Consider the following 20,066-nt stretch of genomic DNA (forward strand, 5'->3'; position numbering starts at 1 on the left):
CTTTTCTTTCACTGGGATCACACCACAAGACTTTGTGCAATTTATCAAGTTCCAAGAGATTTGTATTACCATGCCTTTTTTACACCAGCACTGTTTTTTATGAGCTTTAAATTTAGATCCTGAGAACTATGAAAATAGCAAAATGGTAGAAAATGACTATGTATAGTTGTACACTGTAGGATTCAGCACAATTCAGATTTCTTTTCCTGACATTTATATATATCACAGATCACTACCAGAACATCACATAAGTTTATTTTAGATGTAACAGCAATGTTAAAATTGACAAGTTTAATTCTTAACTGCACCAAGTAAACTTAGCCATTTTAAGTTTTTTAAAGTTATTCCCTCCAAAAACTGAGGGATCTTTTCTTTTCCACCACCACACACCATAGTTTCCCAACACTTCTTTGCTTGGAGGATTTTCAGTTGGCGAGTAAAAACTGCTTTAGAGATACTTCAGAATTCCTTTCCCCAAATGAAAACTAATCTGGACAAATTATATATTGCATAGATTTCTCTACAGATTCTTTTCTTTAGAACCTAAATGCAAATACCATACAGTTCAATTTTAACCTATTTGCCCCAGTATAAACTATCTGTCCTGAAAAATATGACATAATCAATTATCCTCCAGTTAACAGAACTGTTTTACCTGTTTTACCTCAAAGATTATTACATATCAAAATAACAACTCAACAAGGAGCACTACTTTCTGTCTTTACTGATTCACAGGCATATAATAGTGCCCAGGTTCTACCTCTTCCATATCCTTCTCTTCTGTAAGTGGATGGAATTATTCAATACAAGTTTGATGTAGGACAATTAACCCATTATACACACTTAAATTTAGGTTGTGTCATTCACTAGTGTGGAAAAAGAAACTATAATAATAGGGAGCCTACACAATCAATTCAAACTTTAATATTTCCCCTCTTTACATAACATGTATTTAATTTCATGAGGCAGCTATTCGGTTTTCAATAACCACACTTAGGAATACATTCATAGGACTGCTTAGATAGTCCAGGTGAAAGGGTTATAGAAATAGAGGCAGTGTCATCTCAGAAAACTCATTTATATATCAAAATCTATTTTGATATCTGGAAGTTTACATACAAAAAGGCTGATTTCTTCAAACTAATTATGTTTTCTGTAACTCAAGCACACTTCTCTTGGCAAGAGCAAGCTGAAGCTTATCCATAAAGGTAAAGGTGCTTAATGCTAAATTGTCTTCTAAGCTTAGATTTAGACTTTTCAAAAAAACTAATACCCAAGAAACCAGTGTGGTCACTCTACATTTTTACTATCTTAAGATTACAACCCTATAAACTCAGCAACTATATTCCTTCCTCTCTTTTCTTGGCACTCAAGACTGTTGAAGTCTATTTTACTTTGCACTTACACATTCTCAACAAAAACTTAAGGTTAAAAGTGTACACAAACACTTTGTAAAATAATTCTGTTCTTTAACTACTCATAAATGAGTCTTTTATCCCAGAATTTTACATAAGAGGATAAATATCAAGAATCAAACTGCCTTTTAAAGTCAAATGACAAGCCCTGTGTATTGTTTCAAAGTCTAATGAGACATTTCTTGAACCATCACTACTGACAATCTAAAATCTTCTAAATATTAGCAATGGGACAACGGGCTGAAAATATGAGTAATTCAGACATCTCTCACCTTACAAAAAATTATCAACTTGTCAAAGATTCCTACATGCCAGAAAATGGTCTGCCACAAACCAGAACTGTCAATACAGGAGATCACAGTGATATTTGCATTATTAACACTTTATACTTCTAATCTCTCCAAGAATAGAAGCAATTAGTTTAACTAACCATTCCTCTTATTCCAAATTCTTAAATTCAATATTATAGGCACAAGAGTATAAGCAAATCTGGGATGTGCTCCAACAGAAATGCAACAGCATAGCTATGTTATTCTTAAAAATACTGTCTAGTCTTTCCTATATAACTAAGCACTTGGTGGCCACACTTTTAACAGCCCACATTAGTTGACAATAAATGTATTTTATTGTGCAACAAGTCTATCTAAGCTTTCTTTAGATATTTTTCAATATGTCCAAGAGAAAACAGGTGCTTATTTGAGGAACTGACCTACAATGACATCAACTCCAATTTTAAGGTTAGACTATTGTTGGGCCTATTGAAACAAAAATACAAGAAAAAAGTCTATTAAAATTAAATTTCTTCAGGTCAGTTAAAGGCCATAACTCTGGCTGGCATATTAAAAAAATTAATCTCACCAGCCTACACTCCAAAAGTTAATGCCTCTAGGAACAATCAGAACAGCAAGAAAAATAAACCTGCTAACAACCAGCCTACTATTGAAAAAGCAATTTAACCAAACACTTAGATAAAAATATAACACTACCTACCCCAAACTGTTCCACCCATTAGAGAGGGGAAAAAAAATTGCTCTGAAAAGCTAAGTAAGCTTACAATTTCTTACAAGGATTACAAGTGGTCCAACTCCTGAGAGTGCTCAGAAGGACTAAAGATGGAGTGAAGGCAATGTCTAGGAATTAGCATTCCCTAAAATTAAGTCCAAAAGTACCACAAACACACTAAACTTGTCTATGAATTAGAAAATAAGATATTGCTACTGCTTCTTTTGATCTTTTGAGATTAACAGTATTTGTAGGCTCTGACCTTCAATATGAAAGCAGGACATAAAATCAGCTAAAAATTTCCAAATCATCTGATACTTAACGTTTTGGGACGGTACATCTTATTAACTTAAACAAAACAGACCTACCTTCTACTTTCAATCCAACCACCTCACAAAAATGAGAACTGCAACAATCCAAACATGATTTAAAAAAAAGTCTGTGAAAGTATTAAACTTTTAGAGGAAAGAAAAGCAAGGAAAACAAGAATGAGGGAGAAAGCTTAAGGAGGGGGAGGGGAAATCAATGGGCCTCTTTTATTTGGCGACAAGCAAGTGCAAGAAGTTCATATGAAATTTGTTTAGTTGTCTGTCTTGTGCATATCTGCGTTCTGAGAGGGGACTTTGAGGTTTTTCTGAAGCACGTGAGCATCTGCAGGCTCTATCCTCTTATAGTAGTTCTTCTTTGTCTCAATAATCTCAAAGCCAAACTTCCTGTAGAAATCGATTGCTGACTCATTACTGATCTGGACATGCCTGAAATAAAAGATGGCAACAAACAATAGATTTTACATTTCATCAGCTTTTTAAAAAAATTCATTTACTTTTTTGTTTATAAAGGTGATGTACAGAGGGATTACAATTACATAAATACATTTCCTTTCGTACAATGTCTTCTGTTTCTATCAGCTTTTAAGTCTTCTCCAAGACAGATGAAAATAGCTTCAAACTGAAGTTAGAATATTGCAGACATTCTCTTTACATTACAGGAATCAACAAAGATTAGTTAATTCATAAGAGAAAACCTTTTAATCTATCTTTTCCATTTGCAAAATAGATGAGTGGGATTAGGAGACTCATTAATAGTTGTTCATTTTACAGTTAACAAAGGATAAAGTACTATCGTACTTTCTACTGGAGAGAAAGAATTCTGTAATTGAAATAGGAAAAATAACCAGAGGAATGAATGGTGATAACTAAAAATATACTATGCTTTAAAATTAAGAAATTTGAACTTTCTAAGCCAAGAGCTGATGACTTACACCTGTAATCCTAGATGCTCAAGAGGCTGAGGATCAAAGCTTGAAGTTAGTCCAGGCAGGAAAGTACAAGAAACTCTATCTCCTATTAACCACCAAAAAGCCTGAAGTGCAACTGTGGCTCAAATGTTAAAGCTCTAAAACTTGAGCAAAAAAGTTAAAGGGATACAGCCGAGGCCGAGTTCAATCCCTATTACTTACATACTCCCACAAAAGGAAATAAAGACTTGGAGGGGGTGGGGAAGCGCGGCATGGGGGGAAGAAAGAAAGAAAGAAATGGAAAGAATGAACGAATCATGGTAGTAATCTTAAGTTTTTACTCTCAAACTAGCATTCTGAAGTATAATCTCAGCTAGAACATCTCTGACTTGGGTTATTAATCTCAAATTAATTTCAAATGAACATGTTATTTTCAGCCTTGAACAAAGTACAGAGAATGCAAACATGAGGAAAATAATACAATGGCATCTGTAGCCTTGAATTCTGAACATCTAAATTGTAATCCTAATTTATCTCTATTATTTACAAACTTTTCCCAATATAATAAAGTGATGTGTCGGGCTGGGAAGGTGGCTCAGTGGTAGAGTGCTTGCCTTACATGCATGAGGCCCTGGGTTCAATTCCTCAGCACCACATAAGCAAAAAGAAAAAAGCCGGGGGCTGGGAAGGTGGCTCAGTGGTAGAGCCCTTGCATGCTTGAGGCCCTGGGTTTCGATTCCTCAGCACCACATAAACAGAAAAAAAAAGCCGGAAGTGGCGCTGTGCCTCAAGTGGTAGAGTGCGAGCCTTAAGCTAAAGAGCTGAGGGACAGCGTTCAAGCCCAGAGTTCAGGCCTCATGACCGGACCCAAAAAAAGAAAAAAGCCGGTTGTGGCGCTGTGGCTCAAGTGGTAGAGTGCTAGCCTTGAGCTGAAGAGCTGAGGGACATCGCCCAGGCCCAGAGGTCAGGCCTCATAACCGGGCCCCTCCCCCCCCCCCAAAAAAGCAATGTGTTTTATCTTAGGCTTTTAAGCTATTTTTAAAACAAAACAAATAAAACTTTGTATCCACCTTCCATATTGATGGCTCTTGACACGATTCAGCCAAACTCAAATTTTGAATGTTCAGAAAAAAATTGTTCACCAAACTATTTTCTTGTCACTCTATTTCTTGTCACTCCTTAAACAGTATAGTATAACCAATATTTGCATAACATTTATACTGTAGTATGAAAAGTAATCTAAGTTGATTTAAAACATAGTGAGAAGATGTGCATAGGTCATCTGTGAATAGTATGTCATTTTATATATGAATTAGAACATTCTCAGATTTTGGTAGCTAGGGGTTGGGATGCTGGAAGCAACCCCTTCCAGATTATCAAGGGACAACTAAACATACTATTATGGTGTTTTCAAATATACAGTAAGTCATCAGATTCCAAAATTTCTAATGAAGACTATCAACAAGTTATTACAAATAAGAACATAGTATTCTTATACTTACAGATAGATGTTGTCAAAAGTGCCATCTTTTTCACAGATGTTTAAGACATGATTTAACATTTTTGTTCCTATAAGACAAATAACCTTATAAATCAATTTTTAAATTTGACACTTCTCATCTCAACTACTTCATGCATCCTAATGTAGAGCTTATGAAGTATATAGACATTTATTTCCTTAAATTTTGCTTTTTGTAATAGTTACGTATGGTTAAAACTGTAAAAGAGCAAGTATATTCACTTTAAAGAACCTAAACAACATGTTGGGCTAGAGGTGTGGCTTAAGTTATACAAGGCCCTCAGTTCAAACCTTAGTATTGCCAAAAATCAAAGAGTGCCAGGAAGATGTGGCTCACACTTTTAATTCTACCACTTGGGAGGCTGAAGCAAGAGGGTTGAGCATTTAAGGCAAGTAAGCAAGATCATGTCTCAAAAATACAACAGTAAAATAACAATAAAAATTTTAACAATACAAAAAAAATGAAATGTGAGCAAAAGAGAACAATTTCCTATAGGGTTTCCAATTGAATTACGTTAATAAACACAAGTTTTCACTTAATAATCTAGTAATGCTTTCCTGGTATTCCTGATATACTAGATCAAACATACTAACAAACCATGTAATTATATATTTTTAAAGAAGTAAAGCACAAATAGTTTTACCTATTCCTAGTCTTCGATAAGGTGCTAGACATCCTAGTGTCATGATGTAAAGTCTCTTCTGATTCTGTGAATGATCCACCCTGCAGCATACTGCACCAACAGCTATATCATTGAAATAGGCTGCCAGGGAGAATACAAAGATACAAAGTTCAACACAAACACATCTTAATAAACTCTCTCCACCTCTCTAAAAGACTAAGTTATTGTTATATAAGCATTAAACTTTAGTCAGCTACACTCTATCAATGTTAATGGCCTGAAACCTCTTATTTTGTCTGTAGAGGCTAAGCCTTCACCATCAGAAAAGTTTATCAGATAATATCATAAAGAACATTTAACATTTCCTTTTACAATTCAAATATTTATCTTGATTTCTGAAACTGTTCCCCTCAAAACCAGGATCACTACAATTTTCTCACTTGTAAAATAAAGGTATTAGATAACTCTTCCTGCTCTATCTAATTCTAACTGGTACAGCAGAAAAATGTAATTTGTAAAAAGAGAAGAAAAAAAACATATGATACCAAGTTTTGCTAGCTCGCCAACCTCCAGCACATCCTTGTAGAACTTGTCATTGTAGCTGACCGGGAAGATGACCTGATTTAGTCTCTTCAACTGCTTAATATTGTGTGGTGTCACATCTCCCAGCTCGATCCGGCTACTGGAACAAATCAAAATGTACTCAATAAAATATAATTAGCTTCATTTGTTAAAATGATTACATTCATTAAGTGGTAGTTGTCACTTTTCTCATGACTGACAAATCCAACCCTTTCATCCTGACTATAATTCTTTTTTTTCCTGACTGTAATTCTGAAGATTACCACTTTAAAGCAAATTTTGCCCATCATTCACTCCAAACGCTACTCATAGCTTTTATAAACAACACACTTCAGAAACAAATATACTAATAATATATATAATACAGTCTCTTGAAGATGTTCCACCATTATGTAATAAGAAGCCTAAAAAGTGTATCTCCTTGGTCCAAACTAATCCAATTTGTTAGGATTTATTCTAAGAAAACAATTCAAGTATGCAGTAAGTGTACATTCTGATTATGAAGAGAAGTGGTACAGGAACCAACTACAACAGAATCACAAGGTAATACTTAAAATTCATATTTCTAGCTGGATGTAGATGACTCACACCTGTAATCCTAGCTATTCAGAGGCTGAGATCTGATGCTCACAGTTCAAAGTCATCCCAAGCAACAAAGTCCACGAGACTCCTATATCCAATAATTAGCAAAAGCCAAAAAATTAAGACTGAAAAATATGCAAATTAATCATCAGTCCATTGTAGTCAATCACAGAAGTTTTTTGTTGTTGGTCGGTCGTGGGGCTTAAACTCTGGGCCTGGGTGCATTCCCTGAGCTTTTTTTGCGCAAGGCTAGCATCTGCCATTTGAGCCACAGCTCCACTCCCAGCTTCTTTGGGGTGATTAAGCATAGACATTTCATTTCATGGATTTTCTGCCTGGGCTGGCTTCAAACCACAATCCTCAGATCTGACTTGAGTAGCTATGATTACAGGAGTAAGCCACCAGTGCCAGCTAAAGAAAGTCTTCATTCCTTTCTTCTCTTCCCGCCACGACCCCCCCCCCCCCCAGTCTTTTTTTTTTTTTTTTTAGGCCCAAGAGCCGGACTTGAAATTGGTACCTGAGGTGTTTGCTCACTGGCTAGTGCTTTACCAAGGGACCAATGCCTCCAACCCCAGTCAGTTTGTTTCTTTAAAAGACAGAGAGCATTTCAACCAACTGCAGTGTGAGGACCATTTTGAAATCTGATGTGAACAGGGTTATTTTTAAAGAACATTAAAAGACACCAGAAAATTAAATATATAGATGATCAGACCATATTACGTTTTTTGTTTTGGTCAGTCCCCACATGGGGCTTGAATTCAAGGTCTGGTACTGTTCCTAAGCTCTTTTGCTCAAGCCTAGCACTCTACCTTTGAGTACTACTTCTCATATTATGTATTTTTTTGTTGTTGATCGTGGGGCCTGAACTCTGGGCTTGGACACTGCCCCTGCACTCTTCAGCTCAAGGCTAGCACTCTACCACTTGAGCCACAGTGCCACTTCCAGTTTTCTGGTGGTTAATTGGAGAAAGGAGACTCACGGACTTCCCTGCCCAGGCTGGCTTTGAACCCTGATCCTAAGATCTCAGCCTCCCGAGTAGCTAAGATTACAGGCGTGAGCCACAGGGGCCTGGCACATATTTTGTTTTTAAAAGACATTTTCTATGAAAGATTCATTTTAAGCATGTATAAGTGGAATGATAAAGTATGTCTGTAATTTCCTTTGAAGTGCTTTAGCTAAAAATAGAGAAAAAATGGGCTGGGAAGGTGGCTCAGTGGTAGAGCGCTTGCCTTGCATGCCTGAGGCCCTGGGTTCGATTCCTCAGCACCACATAAGCAAAAGGAAAAAAGCCGGAAGTGGCGCTGTGGCTCACATGGTGCAGCACTAGCCTTGAGCTGAAGAGCTGAGGGACAGCGCCCATGCCGAGTTCGGCCCCGCAACCGGACCCCCCTCCCAAAAAAATAGGGAAAAAAGTAAATATGAAATAATAGATTCTACTTAGAATTCAGCCTGTTCACTCTGTGTCAACACACTCAAGCCCACTGGAGCAGGAGCTCTGTCCATTTTGTTGTACAGGGCCTGGCACATAGTACTTATTCATGAAATAGGAAGCCCGCTCAGCATAGATGCAAGGCAGAGGAATACACAGAGGAGATCAAGGGTGCCCACCTCTTGCCTGAGGGGGGCAGCCCTCATCGCATACCCATAGCCTAGCCTGCTAGAACGGTGAAGGAGCTGTGTACACAGATGGACAATCCCAGAGGGTAGTCTATCCTAGAAATTCCTACTGGTTTGGGGTTTCTTTCCTACTTCTCTAGCTCCTGATGGGGATCAGATGATAGGGCTCATTGCACTATTTACTTTCATAAGCATTTGAATTTTTCCTTAATAAAAAGAGGGAAAACGCAACAAATGCAAGCACTGCTCATTACTTAAGTCATAAACTGAACGACTTTGACCTTTTGTGGCAACTTTAAAGGGCGGTGAGAATGTTGTTTTTGGTACTAAAATGGACAGTTAAAAGTACTATGTGTTTGCATATACACAGATGTGCACACACATTTGGACAGTGCTGCGATGGAACTCAGGGCCCTGTGATATATTAGTTAATTACCGCTAGGCTACCACCCCAGCCATATATATATATATACATTATATATGATGTATATACACCATGTAGCACTCTACTACTTTGAGCCACAACTCCACTTCCAGTTTTCTTGTGGTTAATTGGAAATAAGAGTCTCATGGTGTTTCCTGTCCTGGCTGGCTTTGAACTGTAATCCTCAGATCTCAGCCTCCTGAGTAGCATTATAGTAGTGAGCCACCAGTCCCTGCCTGTGAGAATCATCTCCAATAAACTACTTTAAAAAGCCAGAAGTGGCACTGTGGCTCAAGTGGTAGAGCACCAGCCTTGAGCAAAAGATGCTCAGGGATAGCACATTGCCCAGAATTCAAGCCCCACGCCCAGCAAAAAACAAAACAAAATTCCAGAAATAATGTTTTAATTGAACAACATTTTAAAATTAACTTTAAACATCTACTCAGTTCTACCTGGGCCATGAATCGCCACTTTCCCCCAAATACAAGCTTCCTGCTGTTTAGCTGTCGTGGTTATCAATGAATTGCAGTACCTATGATCAAGTAACGCTCACATGGTAGCCGGATGATGAAGTCATTCACTTCCCTACATATTACCAGCTTTGGCTGGTTTGGAACCATAAGGGCCCTCAGATTTCAGCCTCCCAAGAAGCCAGGGTTACAGGCATGAGCCACTAACACTAGGCTTTCAGTCATATTTTATATGCTGTAATTTTTAAGCTCTCAATATGAAACTAAGAAATCTTTATTCACAGATTACAAAACAAGCTTTGTCCTAAGTGAGAGAGTACATGTCTTAGATAAGAAGCTCTATCTTTGTCCATTTTCTGCAGCTGTAACATAATACTACAGATTAGGTAAAACTGTAAATAAGAGAACTTTGACTCACAGTTCTGGACATAGGGAAGTCCAAGATTAAGGGAAGATACCATTAATAAGAGAGGAAAAAGACTTAATTCCCCTTCCTTTTATAATAGATTCACTTCTGCTACAAAAGTCAAACTAATCATGAAGGTGGTTTCCCTAAAACCCTATTACCTCTTAAAAAGTCCATCTCTTAGCCTGTTACAATGGATTAAATACCAACATAAATTTTGAAGGGGAATGCACACTACAGAAAGCTCTCAATTATTTTGAAACATTAAAGTAATATTGGTAATCATGACCATAATTGTAAAAACAAACTTACTGTGGTATTACAAAGGGCCACAAGATGGTATATTATTCCACAAAAGTAGATCTTTCATTGTACAGAGTGTAAATTTTTTTAATTTTTAATTTATTTTTTGGTCTGGGGCTTGAACTTTGGGCATGGGCACTGTCCCTCGGCTCTTTAGCTCAAGGCTAGTGCTCTACCACTTGAGCCACAGCACCACTTCTGGTTTTCTGGTGGTTTATCTGAGATAAGAGTCTCAGACTTTCCTGCCCAGGCTGGCTTTGAACCACTATCCTTAGATCTCAGCCTCCTGAGTAGGCATGATCAAACACCTGGCCCAAAGTGTGACTTTTAAAGATCTATAGTAAAAAGTGAAAACAAAACCCAAAGCTTAAAAATCACATTTTGAATAGGTATGGAATTCTTTGGCACAAAATCTTAACTACTTGGTTATTTCTTGTTTAATGTTTCATCTGAAAGGGATTTGAGAAACTACTGGGTTATTCTCATTCTACAGATGACAAAACAAACCATCTCCCAGAGCACAAAGATGCTCAGTACAGCTACCAAAAAAGTCAGAATCAGGTCTACATTTATCTAGGAACTCCCAAACTTTCTATATCAGTCCTATTATGTTCCTTCAAAGAAATCATCTTTACTCAAAGGCCCCTGAGAGTGTGTGTATGTATAAGAGGGAAGGGGTATTAGTCTGATATGGACGGAAAAAGGTACACTTGCATGAAACTCAAAGTATCTTTTAGCAAGGCTCAATGTATAGCTATGGTCAGATTTAGGTGTCCATTTTTTTTTTGGTTAGCTACCAGTAATACTGTTCTAAAGTCTTACCTTCAGTAAATTAAAGAATAACTCTTAGAGAATAAATTCCTCCCACCTAAAAGTAAGCCAATTCAGGATTTATCAAAGCACATCTTAAATACTAACTTTTTAGGAGGCCTTAATCTATCCCATCAAGATTTTTACCTCATGTGAAATATAATATTGTTTTTCTTCCAAGATCTAACATCTCTGCACTGCTACAAGCATATATTTTTACACTTTACTTTTTCTACTAAACTGTAGGATGTAGGGTAATTAAATATTTCAAACAATTAGTAAATTACACCAAATGCAACCATTTCTAGCCCTTGATATGAACTGATACAGCTTTCTCATCTCACCTATACTTTATAGTAGGATTTCTCAATTTCTTTACTACTGATATTTTAGGCTGGAAAATACTTTTGGGGGAAAAAGGGTTCTTTGGTTGTAAGATGTTTATAGGCATCTTCACATCACTGAGAATTAAAACAGGATATTTTCTTCATTACCATTTAAATGTTAATGACTTCCAAATTTCAGAATCTTGGCATGTATTTCTGGCTGATACTGGTGATCTCCATAGGTATCTGAAATTCAATTTGTCCAAAACTGACTACATGATTTATTCATGATATGATCATAAATTAAGAGCACCTATCTCCATTCTTCATCTTTTCTCTCTCTCCTCTGCTTTCAGACTACCATGAGGTTACTAGTTTATGCTGCCACATGTTCCTAATAAATATATTCTGCCTTAGACATACAGCAAAAGAGCAAGCCAACCATGGGCCCCTGATATTGAGAAAAAGACATTAATCTTCCCCTTTTAAGTTGCTTATGTAAGGAACGCTGTCCTATTCTAATTCCTATTAGTTCTGTATCCTCATCTCCACAACTTTTCCTATATTCTTTCCCTTAGCATGATGAATCAAGTCCACATTTCAGATGGAATTCTAATACCTTAATGAAGAAAGTTCAGAGCAAAGGAGATCATGTGACTATAATGGAATCAAAATAATCTTTGTATAAAGCCCTTCATCACCTAGCTATGGCCACTGATCTATTTTATACTCAAATGATTTTTGCCATACAAAATTACTTTATAACCTTAGAACCTAGTAAGTCCTTTTTCCTTCTTGGCTTACATTTGTACTTTTTCATTAATAGATTATAGAGATATTTTCTGTAATTGTTAACTGAGCTAGAGTGAAGACTAAATGAGAATGCCTTGATTGGCTCAGTTGGCACATTAGGTATTTGTAAAGAATATTATAGGTGAAGGGTGAGAGGACAAGCACAATACCCAACTGACGAGAGGGCTTGAAAAGAACAATTCAAGTTCAACTCTAGGATTTTATTTCTTACCATCACAGAAAAGTAGTGCAGATATAGAACTAAAAGTGGCAAATTTATGTCACATGTCACCAGAGGTTTCAGTAACTTTTTTTTTTTAATTGTGAAAATACTGTAGAGGGGTTACAATTACATGGGCAAGATAATGAGTACATTTCTTATCAAGCATTGTAGCCTCCTCCTTTGTTTCCCCTTCCCATCCTATCCTCCCCCCCTCTCCCCACCTAACCCTCCCCCCCCAACTTCTTTTTTGTAGTCTGAGAACTCATTAAAGCTATTGCTGGCTTAGATATCAGCAATAGATTACAATTTAGAATTTAGAATTAAGCAATTCTTGTTCAGATGACAACAAACAAAAGACTCAGGAGTCAAGAAACTAGTTAAGTAATCCTACCATTTGTGGTATATTGGACTAACATTTAGAAATATTTGCCATCTGAAAACAGATTCTCTATGACATGTTTTACACAACTTTGGTTTTTAAGGGCCTTGTGGGTATATTAGGTATTTATAAAGAATATTATGTCCAACAGAAACATAATTCAAGTCACGTAATTCAAGTCACATATATAAATAAAATTTTGTAATATGCATATCCAAACAGGTGAACTCCTTTCACCTTGTAATCAAGGATAAATTTAACTTTCTACTCTATTGGACAATATCAGTATTTTGCCAGTAGTCAGGCATTGAATTAATTTAAGTGGTTAACAGAAAAGGTGGCATGTAGTAGGGTAACTCCATTATATAATTTTGTAGCTTTTTTACTCATGCTGGGTCCCAGGGCTTACAACTGTTATCCTAGCTACTCAGGAAGTTTGAAATCATGATCCTGATTCAAAATCAACTGAGGCAGAAGTCAGTGAGACTCTAATCTTCAATAATCCACCAAAAAGCCTGTAAATGGAATGTTAGCCCAAGTGGTAAAGCCTTGAGCAAAAAAAGCTAAGAGACTGTGCCCCGGGCCTTGGGTTCAAGACCTACTACTAGCACAAAACAACAAACAAAAAGAAAACCTATCTTTTCTAAGATGAAAGGTATTGACTACAGCTAACACCTGGAAGACAAAATTAGGATGCCACAGCATGACATAACAAAGTGAAATTTAATATGTTTTAGTTTGATCTGGAAAAAGCCCTTGAAAAATAATGCTTTGTAAGACCTAGAAAGAGATTTTAGTTGATGAGTTCATGTAGAATAATGTGAAATCAATCTGGCCACAAACTGTAATAAGAGGAATGCATAATTTTTATACCAATAGTCCCAACTTCCCATTTCTCCAATCATGTATATACATACAGTAACATTCACCAATAGTCAAAATATTAGAATCTATGATAAACAGGGAAAATGTATCTGATGCAGTAGGTGAGTGCTTACCTTCTGGATTGACCTTCAAAAAATTCTTTCCAACAGAAATAGAAATTTTTTTGCTCAGAGCTTTACTGTCCACAGAAAACAAACACTACAGATGGCAACACAGCGCACACATATCAGTATGGGTTAACAAATATACTTTCTACATCATACAGTGAATTCTATTTCTAGATATATGCAAATAAAGCATCTTATGCATTATGGTAGAATTGTACCTAATCATTACAATCTGGAATAGATGTTAATTTTCCATTTATTTCTCCGTTGAATTAGGACACTGCATTGATTTTAACAAGAAAGCCTCATTTGCACATAAAAAATCACGTGGTAACCAAACCGTGTTGATTCCAGATAGTTGGGAGGCTAACGCAGAAGGATTGAAATTATGGCAACATAGTCAGGCATGGTGGTCCTCCAGTTTAAAGCTCAACTATGGGCTGTATAGGGAGATGCTGTCTCAAAAAACTAAGATGATCTGGAAAACATCATAAAGCTTGTTAACAGCTCCTATGTCCTAAATAATCAACAAAGATACATAATATTTCATGTAACCCAGAAGACTCCCTGGGTCTCTTCCCAATTAACAAGGCTGTTTACAAGGCTGTTTACAGGTAATCATTACTCGAAAATCTTCAACAGTTTCATTTCTAATGGCAGAATCTAACATTTTACTGTGTAGTAACATTTAAACAAAATGCTTCCTTTTGATGTTTACATTAGCATTATTGTTCTGTATTTATATTATCCTACCTACTTTTATACCTTCCTATGTGTTCACATCTTCTTTAAAGACTTCTAAAAGGCTGGGTGCCAATGGCTCACGCCTGTAATCCTAGCTACTCAGGAGGTTGAAATCTGAGGATCCCGGTTCAAAGCCAACCCAGGGAGGACAGTCTGTGAGACTCTTATCACCAATAAACCACTCAGAAAACCGGAAGTGGTGCTGTGGCTCAAGTGGTAGAGCACTAGCCTTGAGCTGAAAAGCTGAGGGTCAGCGCCCAGGCCTAGAGTTCAAGCCTGAAGACCAATCCCCCCCCCACCCCCCAAGAAAAAGACTTCTAAAAACACCAAAAACTAGAACCAATCTGTCTCTATCATAATGGAAAGACAAACAGATTTGGTTTCACTTGCATTACATCAATGACTACAATGCCACACCAGTCATAACTGTCTAAGGTAAACTTCTTATTTGAATATCATTTTCCCTAGAGAGGAATAACAGAAAAAATTTTTTACCACCCACAAATTCAAGTCACTATCTCTAACATTTCCCCACATACCTCAAACTTGCAGGTGTGTATATAAACACAAACAGAAGTTAGTAACGAAATCAATCTAATAAGAAAAATACCAAATACAATGGAATACCTTATAGTTACTACTACTACCAATATCAAAAATAATCTGCCAAAAATAGTGTTCAGAGTGTGGCTAAAAGTGGTAAAGCACCAGAACAAGTGAAAGGCCTGGAGTTCAAACTCCAGTACTGTCCCAAACAACAACAAAAAATCCCATATAAAATAGTCTCAAAATGAAATACAACAGGTTATCAATGCATAACAGATACATTTATATTTTCTTTTTGTGCCGACTGTGGCCTGGGTGCTCTCCCTGAGCTTTTTCATTCAAGTTTGATGTTTCATTCCTTGAGCACACTTCCATTCCCAGCTTTTTACTAGTTAGCTGAAAAAAAAATTAATGGACTTTCCTAACAATCCTGAGATCTCAGAGCCCCCTGACATACTAGGCTAGGTGTGAGCCACTGGCACCAAGACCCAATGCAAAATACTTAAATATAGATTGATGTGTAGTTAGGAACTCTGTAATTTCCAATTTCAGATGTATCTATTCAACTTCCTGTCCAGTTCAGTGTACAAAAAACCTAGCAAATTAAAATTCATACAAAAAATTAGAATAAGACTTTTTTTATAGGACTTTCCCAATCAAGTCAGGAGACTGACCATATTGTACATAGTGACTCTAGAGCTCAAAGAATGTACTATATCCTGATTTCATTTGAAAACCACTTTGAAAAACACATCTTAATTTGGGAATACAAAGGACAATTTCTATAAAATCATCTTGAAATTGTTCAGTCAAGAAGGTAATTTTAAGCTCACAATTGTTAAGTGTAAGACCAATGAAGACTCAGTTTCAGATTGAGTGGTACAGATTCAGTAACTATAGATTTTATATAAATTTTCTTACTTTATATAAAGTTACTTTTAGGGATCTGCCTCCATCATTTTATACTTAAATATTCATTTAAAATTAAAATAATTGGGGCTGGGAAGGTGGCTCAGTGGTGGAGTGCTTGCCTCGCAAGCATGAGGCCCTGGGTTCAATTCCTCAGCACCACATAAGCAGAAAAAGCCAGAAATGGCGCTGTGGCTCAAGTGGTAGAGCGCTTGCCTTGAGCTGAAGAGCTGAGGGACAGTGCCCGGGCCCAGAGTTAAGGCCCCACAACCAACAACAACAAAAAATTAAAATAATTGTTTGACAAGTACACTAATTCAAAGTAGACAGTGAGCAATATCTCTGGCCCCATTTCCATAGCAAGTTATCAGGAAGAACATTACATACTGTGGAAACTGAGCGAAGTCAAAGATTTTGATCTAAACATTCAAAATATTCTTGAGAGTGTCCCCTTTTATAAATCCCTACCACAGTTTTAACACGGGGACCCTTCAGCCTCATTTTTCTTACTTTAATAGAACGTGGCAAATATGAACTGTGTGACAATGAGCATTAAAAAAAAAAAATCTACCCTAAATTGGAGATGGCATCTATACTCAAGGATTATAGTACTGTCTAGCAGAAAAACTAGACTTCCCAAATATGTTGGCTCAGATATAAAATAAAAGCAAGTCAAACTTCCTAGATCAAGATGGAATTGGAGCAAATACTTCCAAGATACACAATTCAACACTGAAAGACTATCCAATAAAGCAAAAGCAAAGTGAGAAAATGTATTTCAGATCTAAGACCAAATCGAACTTTGAGAATCTCTCCCGTGATTTCAAATAACTACACTGAGACATTACTTATTTTTGGCAGTATAAGATTGCCTCAAAACAGATTAACTTTCTTCTCAACGATGTACTAAATACTTTGAACAGCTCCACTAACTTAAAGCAGAGTTACATTTCTTTTTTCCGATCCTGGGGCTTGAACTCAAGGCCTGGGTGCTCTCCCGGAGCCTCTTTGTAATCACAGCTGGTGCTCTACCACTTGAGCCTCAGCGCCACTACCATCTTTTTCTGAGTAGTTTATGAGTCTCATGGACTTTCCTACCTGGGTTGTCTTCGAACCGCAATACTCAGATCTCAACCTCCTGAGAAGTCAGGATTACAGGCATGAGCCACTGGCGTCCAGCTTCATAGTTACAATTTTTAGCTGACTTAAAAACTCAGGAATCTCCGAAAGCTCTTTTAGTTAACATTACTTAACTAATGGGGGGCGGGGGGGGGGGGTTCATTTTTAACTTCACACAAAAGTACTCAATCTCAGAAAGCTTCTAACGGTTAAAACCCTTCCATTTCTTTCTCTGGTAAAGAAACACTTTCATTCACACGAAAACAGTTACACCAAAATTTCTTCCAAGAGGGAAACTGCAAGATCCTAAGTATGTCAATGAAGTGCAGAAAACATTGTAACCCAGAATCCCCTTCACGCCACTCTGGGGCAATACAAACTCCTGAAGCAATAGCTCCACCTACTGATCCTCAATACTTCCTTAAACATTTTGGCACCCCAACTCCGAACAGGGCTACAGCTCATCTCCCCCCCCCCCCGCCCCCCCACTCGCTCTGCCCAACCCTGATCTAGTTGAGTCACTAGCCCTTTAATATCCATTCCTGTGCTTTTTATTCTGATTCCTTATCACTCCAGAAGATTCTCTAACCCCCGCCAACAGCGCCCCCCCTTAACACCCCCCGACAAGTTGGGAACGTACGTGAAAAGGTGTCCAAAGATTGCAGATCCAGACCCCGGATCTGGGTATGAGCAAAACTCAACTACAGTTGGTGGGCCAGGCGGCCGTCCGCCCCGGGGTTTACAGCTGCAAGCGTCTCACAAAAGCTTCTCCCCGTTGCCCCACTCAGCACACGGTCGGCTTCGGGGCTCCAATCCGGGGCTCCGCACCCCGTGGCCGCCGCGGGCCCGCCAACAGCCTCGCCTCCGCCCCCTCCGGCGGCCGAGCGGGCCTCGGCGCGGCCGCGGCCCCGCGCCTCCCCGCCCGGGCCCACGCCCCTCTCCCCGGCCCCCCGGGCCTCACCCTTTCATCTTCCCCTCCGGTTGAGGCCGTCGTTAGCACCGCTCTCCACGCCGTCGTCCGCGTCGCCCCGAGCTCTCCGCGCCCTCACCTCGGGCCACTCAACCCCACCAGCCGGCCTCCTCGCCTAAGGAAAGGGAGTTGAGGAGGTGACGGAGGCCGCAGAAGCAGAGCACGGCCCCCCGGGGGTCTCCGGAAGGGGTAGGGGGAGTTCCCGCCGCCGCGCCGGTACCGTCGCTTCTCCACACGTGCACCCGGGGCACTCGGCTCCCGCCTGCCGTCGCCGCGCCGCCGCCGCCAGCCAGACCCGCCGCCGCACAGTGACCTTTCACCCCGCCCCCTCTGCGCGCCGGCGCGTCCGAGGCTTCGCGCGCAGCCGCACTACGGGTCTCGCGGCCCTCCCCTCCCCCTCCCGGCCCGCACCTCCATCTTTCTCCCGGGCTGCGCCTCGCGCTCGTCACGCTCCTCCTCCCACCCCTTACGACACGACTGGGGAGGCTTGCTTGGTAGGCCCGGGCGGTCAAATCTGGATTGTTCCAACCCTTCCTGCGCTTCTCTCACATCAGCAAAAAACCCGATCTTTTCCCCACCCGGTCTTTGCTGGTCGGTTGTCTCCCAGCGTGACCTTCAAACGCTCGTGGCTCCTCCGCAAGGGTATTTAACTCTGATGTTCCCACGGGTAAAGAAGTCGGTGGGGACGCTCGCGTGTGCCTTAAAAGCGAGCACTGTTAACAGTCGGCCGGAGGCCTTGGCCGCCCTCCAGCACACCATAAGTTTCGGCATCACGTGATTAGCTTCACGGCCTGGGATTTTCCCGGTGGGGGGGCCGAGGGGGCGGGAAGAAAGGGACACTATCGCCATTTCCGGTCCCTAGCTTGTGGCCTAAACGTCACTTCCTTAGCAATGCACTTTAACCCTTGCCATCCTCGCCTTCGGCCCTACCCTTGACCACGCAGCCTTTGTAAAAAGAAAGCCGGGGGACGGGGGTTTGGGGAGGGTTTACTCCCGCTTAAGTACTAAAGAACTAACGTCCTGGAGGTGTAAAAACCGTGCAAGCCCCCGAGATGCACTGCGCCAGGGTGGGGAGGGTGGAGGGGCGGGGCCCTGGGGTCACGTGACTGTCCAGCCAGCCCCGCCCCCTGCTGCTGAAGACTTCCCCTCCCGCGGTGACAGAGTCTCTGGGTACCCGGGGTCGGAACTGTCCTGACACCTCGCGCCCCTGCCAGGTGAGCGGCGGCCGGTAACTGGCGACTTGCGGGGTGGGGGGTGGGGACTAGTAGGAGTGGACGGAGGGGAAGAAGGAAAAGGGAACAGCCTTCGCTGTCCCGGGGTGCCGGATCCTTCCCGCTGTCACACTGCGTGGGTTCGGAGCTCATCTATTTCTCCAGCTCTCTGGATCCCCCAACCCTTCACCGTCATCGACCTCCTCGTACCTGGCGAGGTGGAGACGTCCACCTCCCTCGGGTGTGAGAGTGAGTGCGGCCATTATGGTTCCCGATTCGGACCCTTTGGAGCTCCGTGTGGCAGCATTACTTCATCCATTCCTCGGGTGCTGCGGCAGCCACCAGGTCCCATTCCCCAGTGATGGTGGTTTTTTTTTTTTGTTTTGTTTTTTTAGCCAAGGCTTTTAGTCGCGTGAGCAGGAAGATAGGCAAAACCCTGGGAGGCAGAGGCGTCTCTGGTGAGACTGGCTGAGGAGGGAATGTCACCGATAATGGCCCTCACTGCAGAGTCACTGAAAAGCTTCCTCAGCAGTGTGCTTTCTCAGGAATTATAAGGGGTTTATCCGTCATTTTTGCCAGAAAGGTGCTTTGAGTGATCCCATGCTTCGGAAGCATAAATGGTATGGGAAGGTTAAAAGCAGGGTGTATAAGAAAAGACTTGAAGAAATAAGCATTCACTATGCTCAGAACGGGGGTGTTTAGTAATGCGACAGTCTCGATTGAATGAAGAGGCAATGAAAGATGAAGTTAATGGATTAGCAAGCCTGTGGCCTAGGCTGTTTTATGGAAAAGTGACGAGATTTTCTTAAAAGGAAAGTAATTCTTGGGAAACTGATTGAGCTAAAAAATTAATTAAATCACTTTC

The 20,066-nt window shown here is 40.0% G+C and overlaps 2 protein-coding genes across 6 annotated transcripts in view; one reads left to right on the top strand and one right to left on the bottom strand.

Annotated features, from left to right (window-relative positions):
* Nucleotides 1-229: 229 nt before the first annotated feature.
* On the bottom strand, nt 230-18,587 carry Naa50 (N-alpha-acetyltransferase 50, NatE catalytic subunit). Of its 4 annotated transcripts, none has more exons than XM_042676756.1 (6): nt 18,569-18,587; nt 17,982-18,105; nt 6,342-6,478; nt 5,818-5,937; nt 5,157-5,223; nt 230-3,172 (listed from the first exon to the last, which is right to left on the bottom strand). In XM_042676756.1, the coding sequence occupies exons 2-6, from the start codon at nt 17,987-17,989 to the stop codon at nt 2,998-3,000; spliced, it is 507 nt and encodes a 168-aa protein (XP_042532690.1). In that variant the 5' UTR covers nt 17,990-18,105; nt 18,569-18,587; the 3' UTR covers nt 230-2,997. The 4 variants fall into 4 exon arrangements, with proteins under 4 accessions (XP_042532690.1, XP_042532692.1, XP_042532689.1 ...); XM_042676758.1 differs by lacking the exon at nt 18,569-18,587 and adding an exon at nt 18,211-18,313 and having other exon boundaries at nt 6,342-6,475; XM_042676755.1 differs by lacking the exon at nt 18,569-18,587 and adding an exon at nt 18,211-18,313.
* A 529-nt stretch (nt 18,588-19,116) lies between these two features.
* Atp6v1a (ATPase H+ transporting V1 subunit A) overlaps nt 19,117-20,066 on the top strand; it is a 52,823-nt gene continuing 51,873 nt past the window's right edge. The window contains exon 1 of one of the 2 annotated variants that reach the window (XM_042676993.1): nt 19,117-19,204. The gene's annotated coding sequence lies outside the window, so the exon portion shown is untranslated. The remainder of the gene's footprint in view (nt 19,205-20,066) is intronic. The other variant, XM_042676995.1, reaches the window with a different exon arrangement.

This window comes from Dipodomys spectabilis, unplaced genomic scaffold (genome assembly GCF_019054845.1).
Source record: "Dipodomys spectabilis isolate Male_0828 unplaced genomic scaffold, ASM1905484v1 ptg000032l, whole genome shotgun sequence".
Lineage (NCBI taxonomy): Eukaryota > Metazoa > Chordata > Mammalia > Rodentia > Heteromyidae > Dipodomys > Dipodomys spectabilis.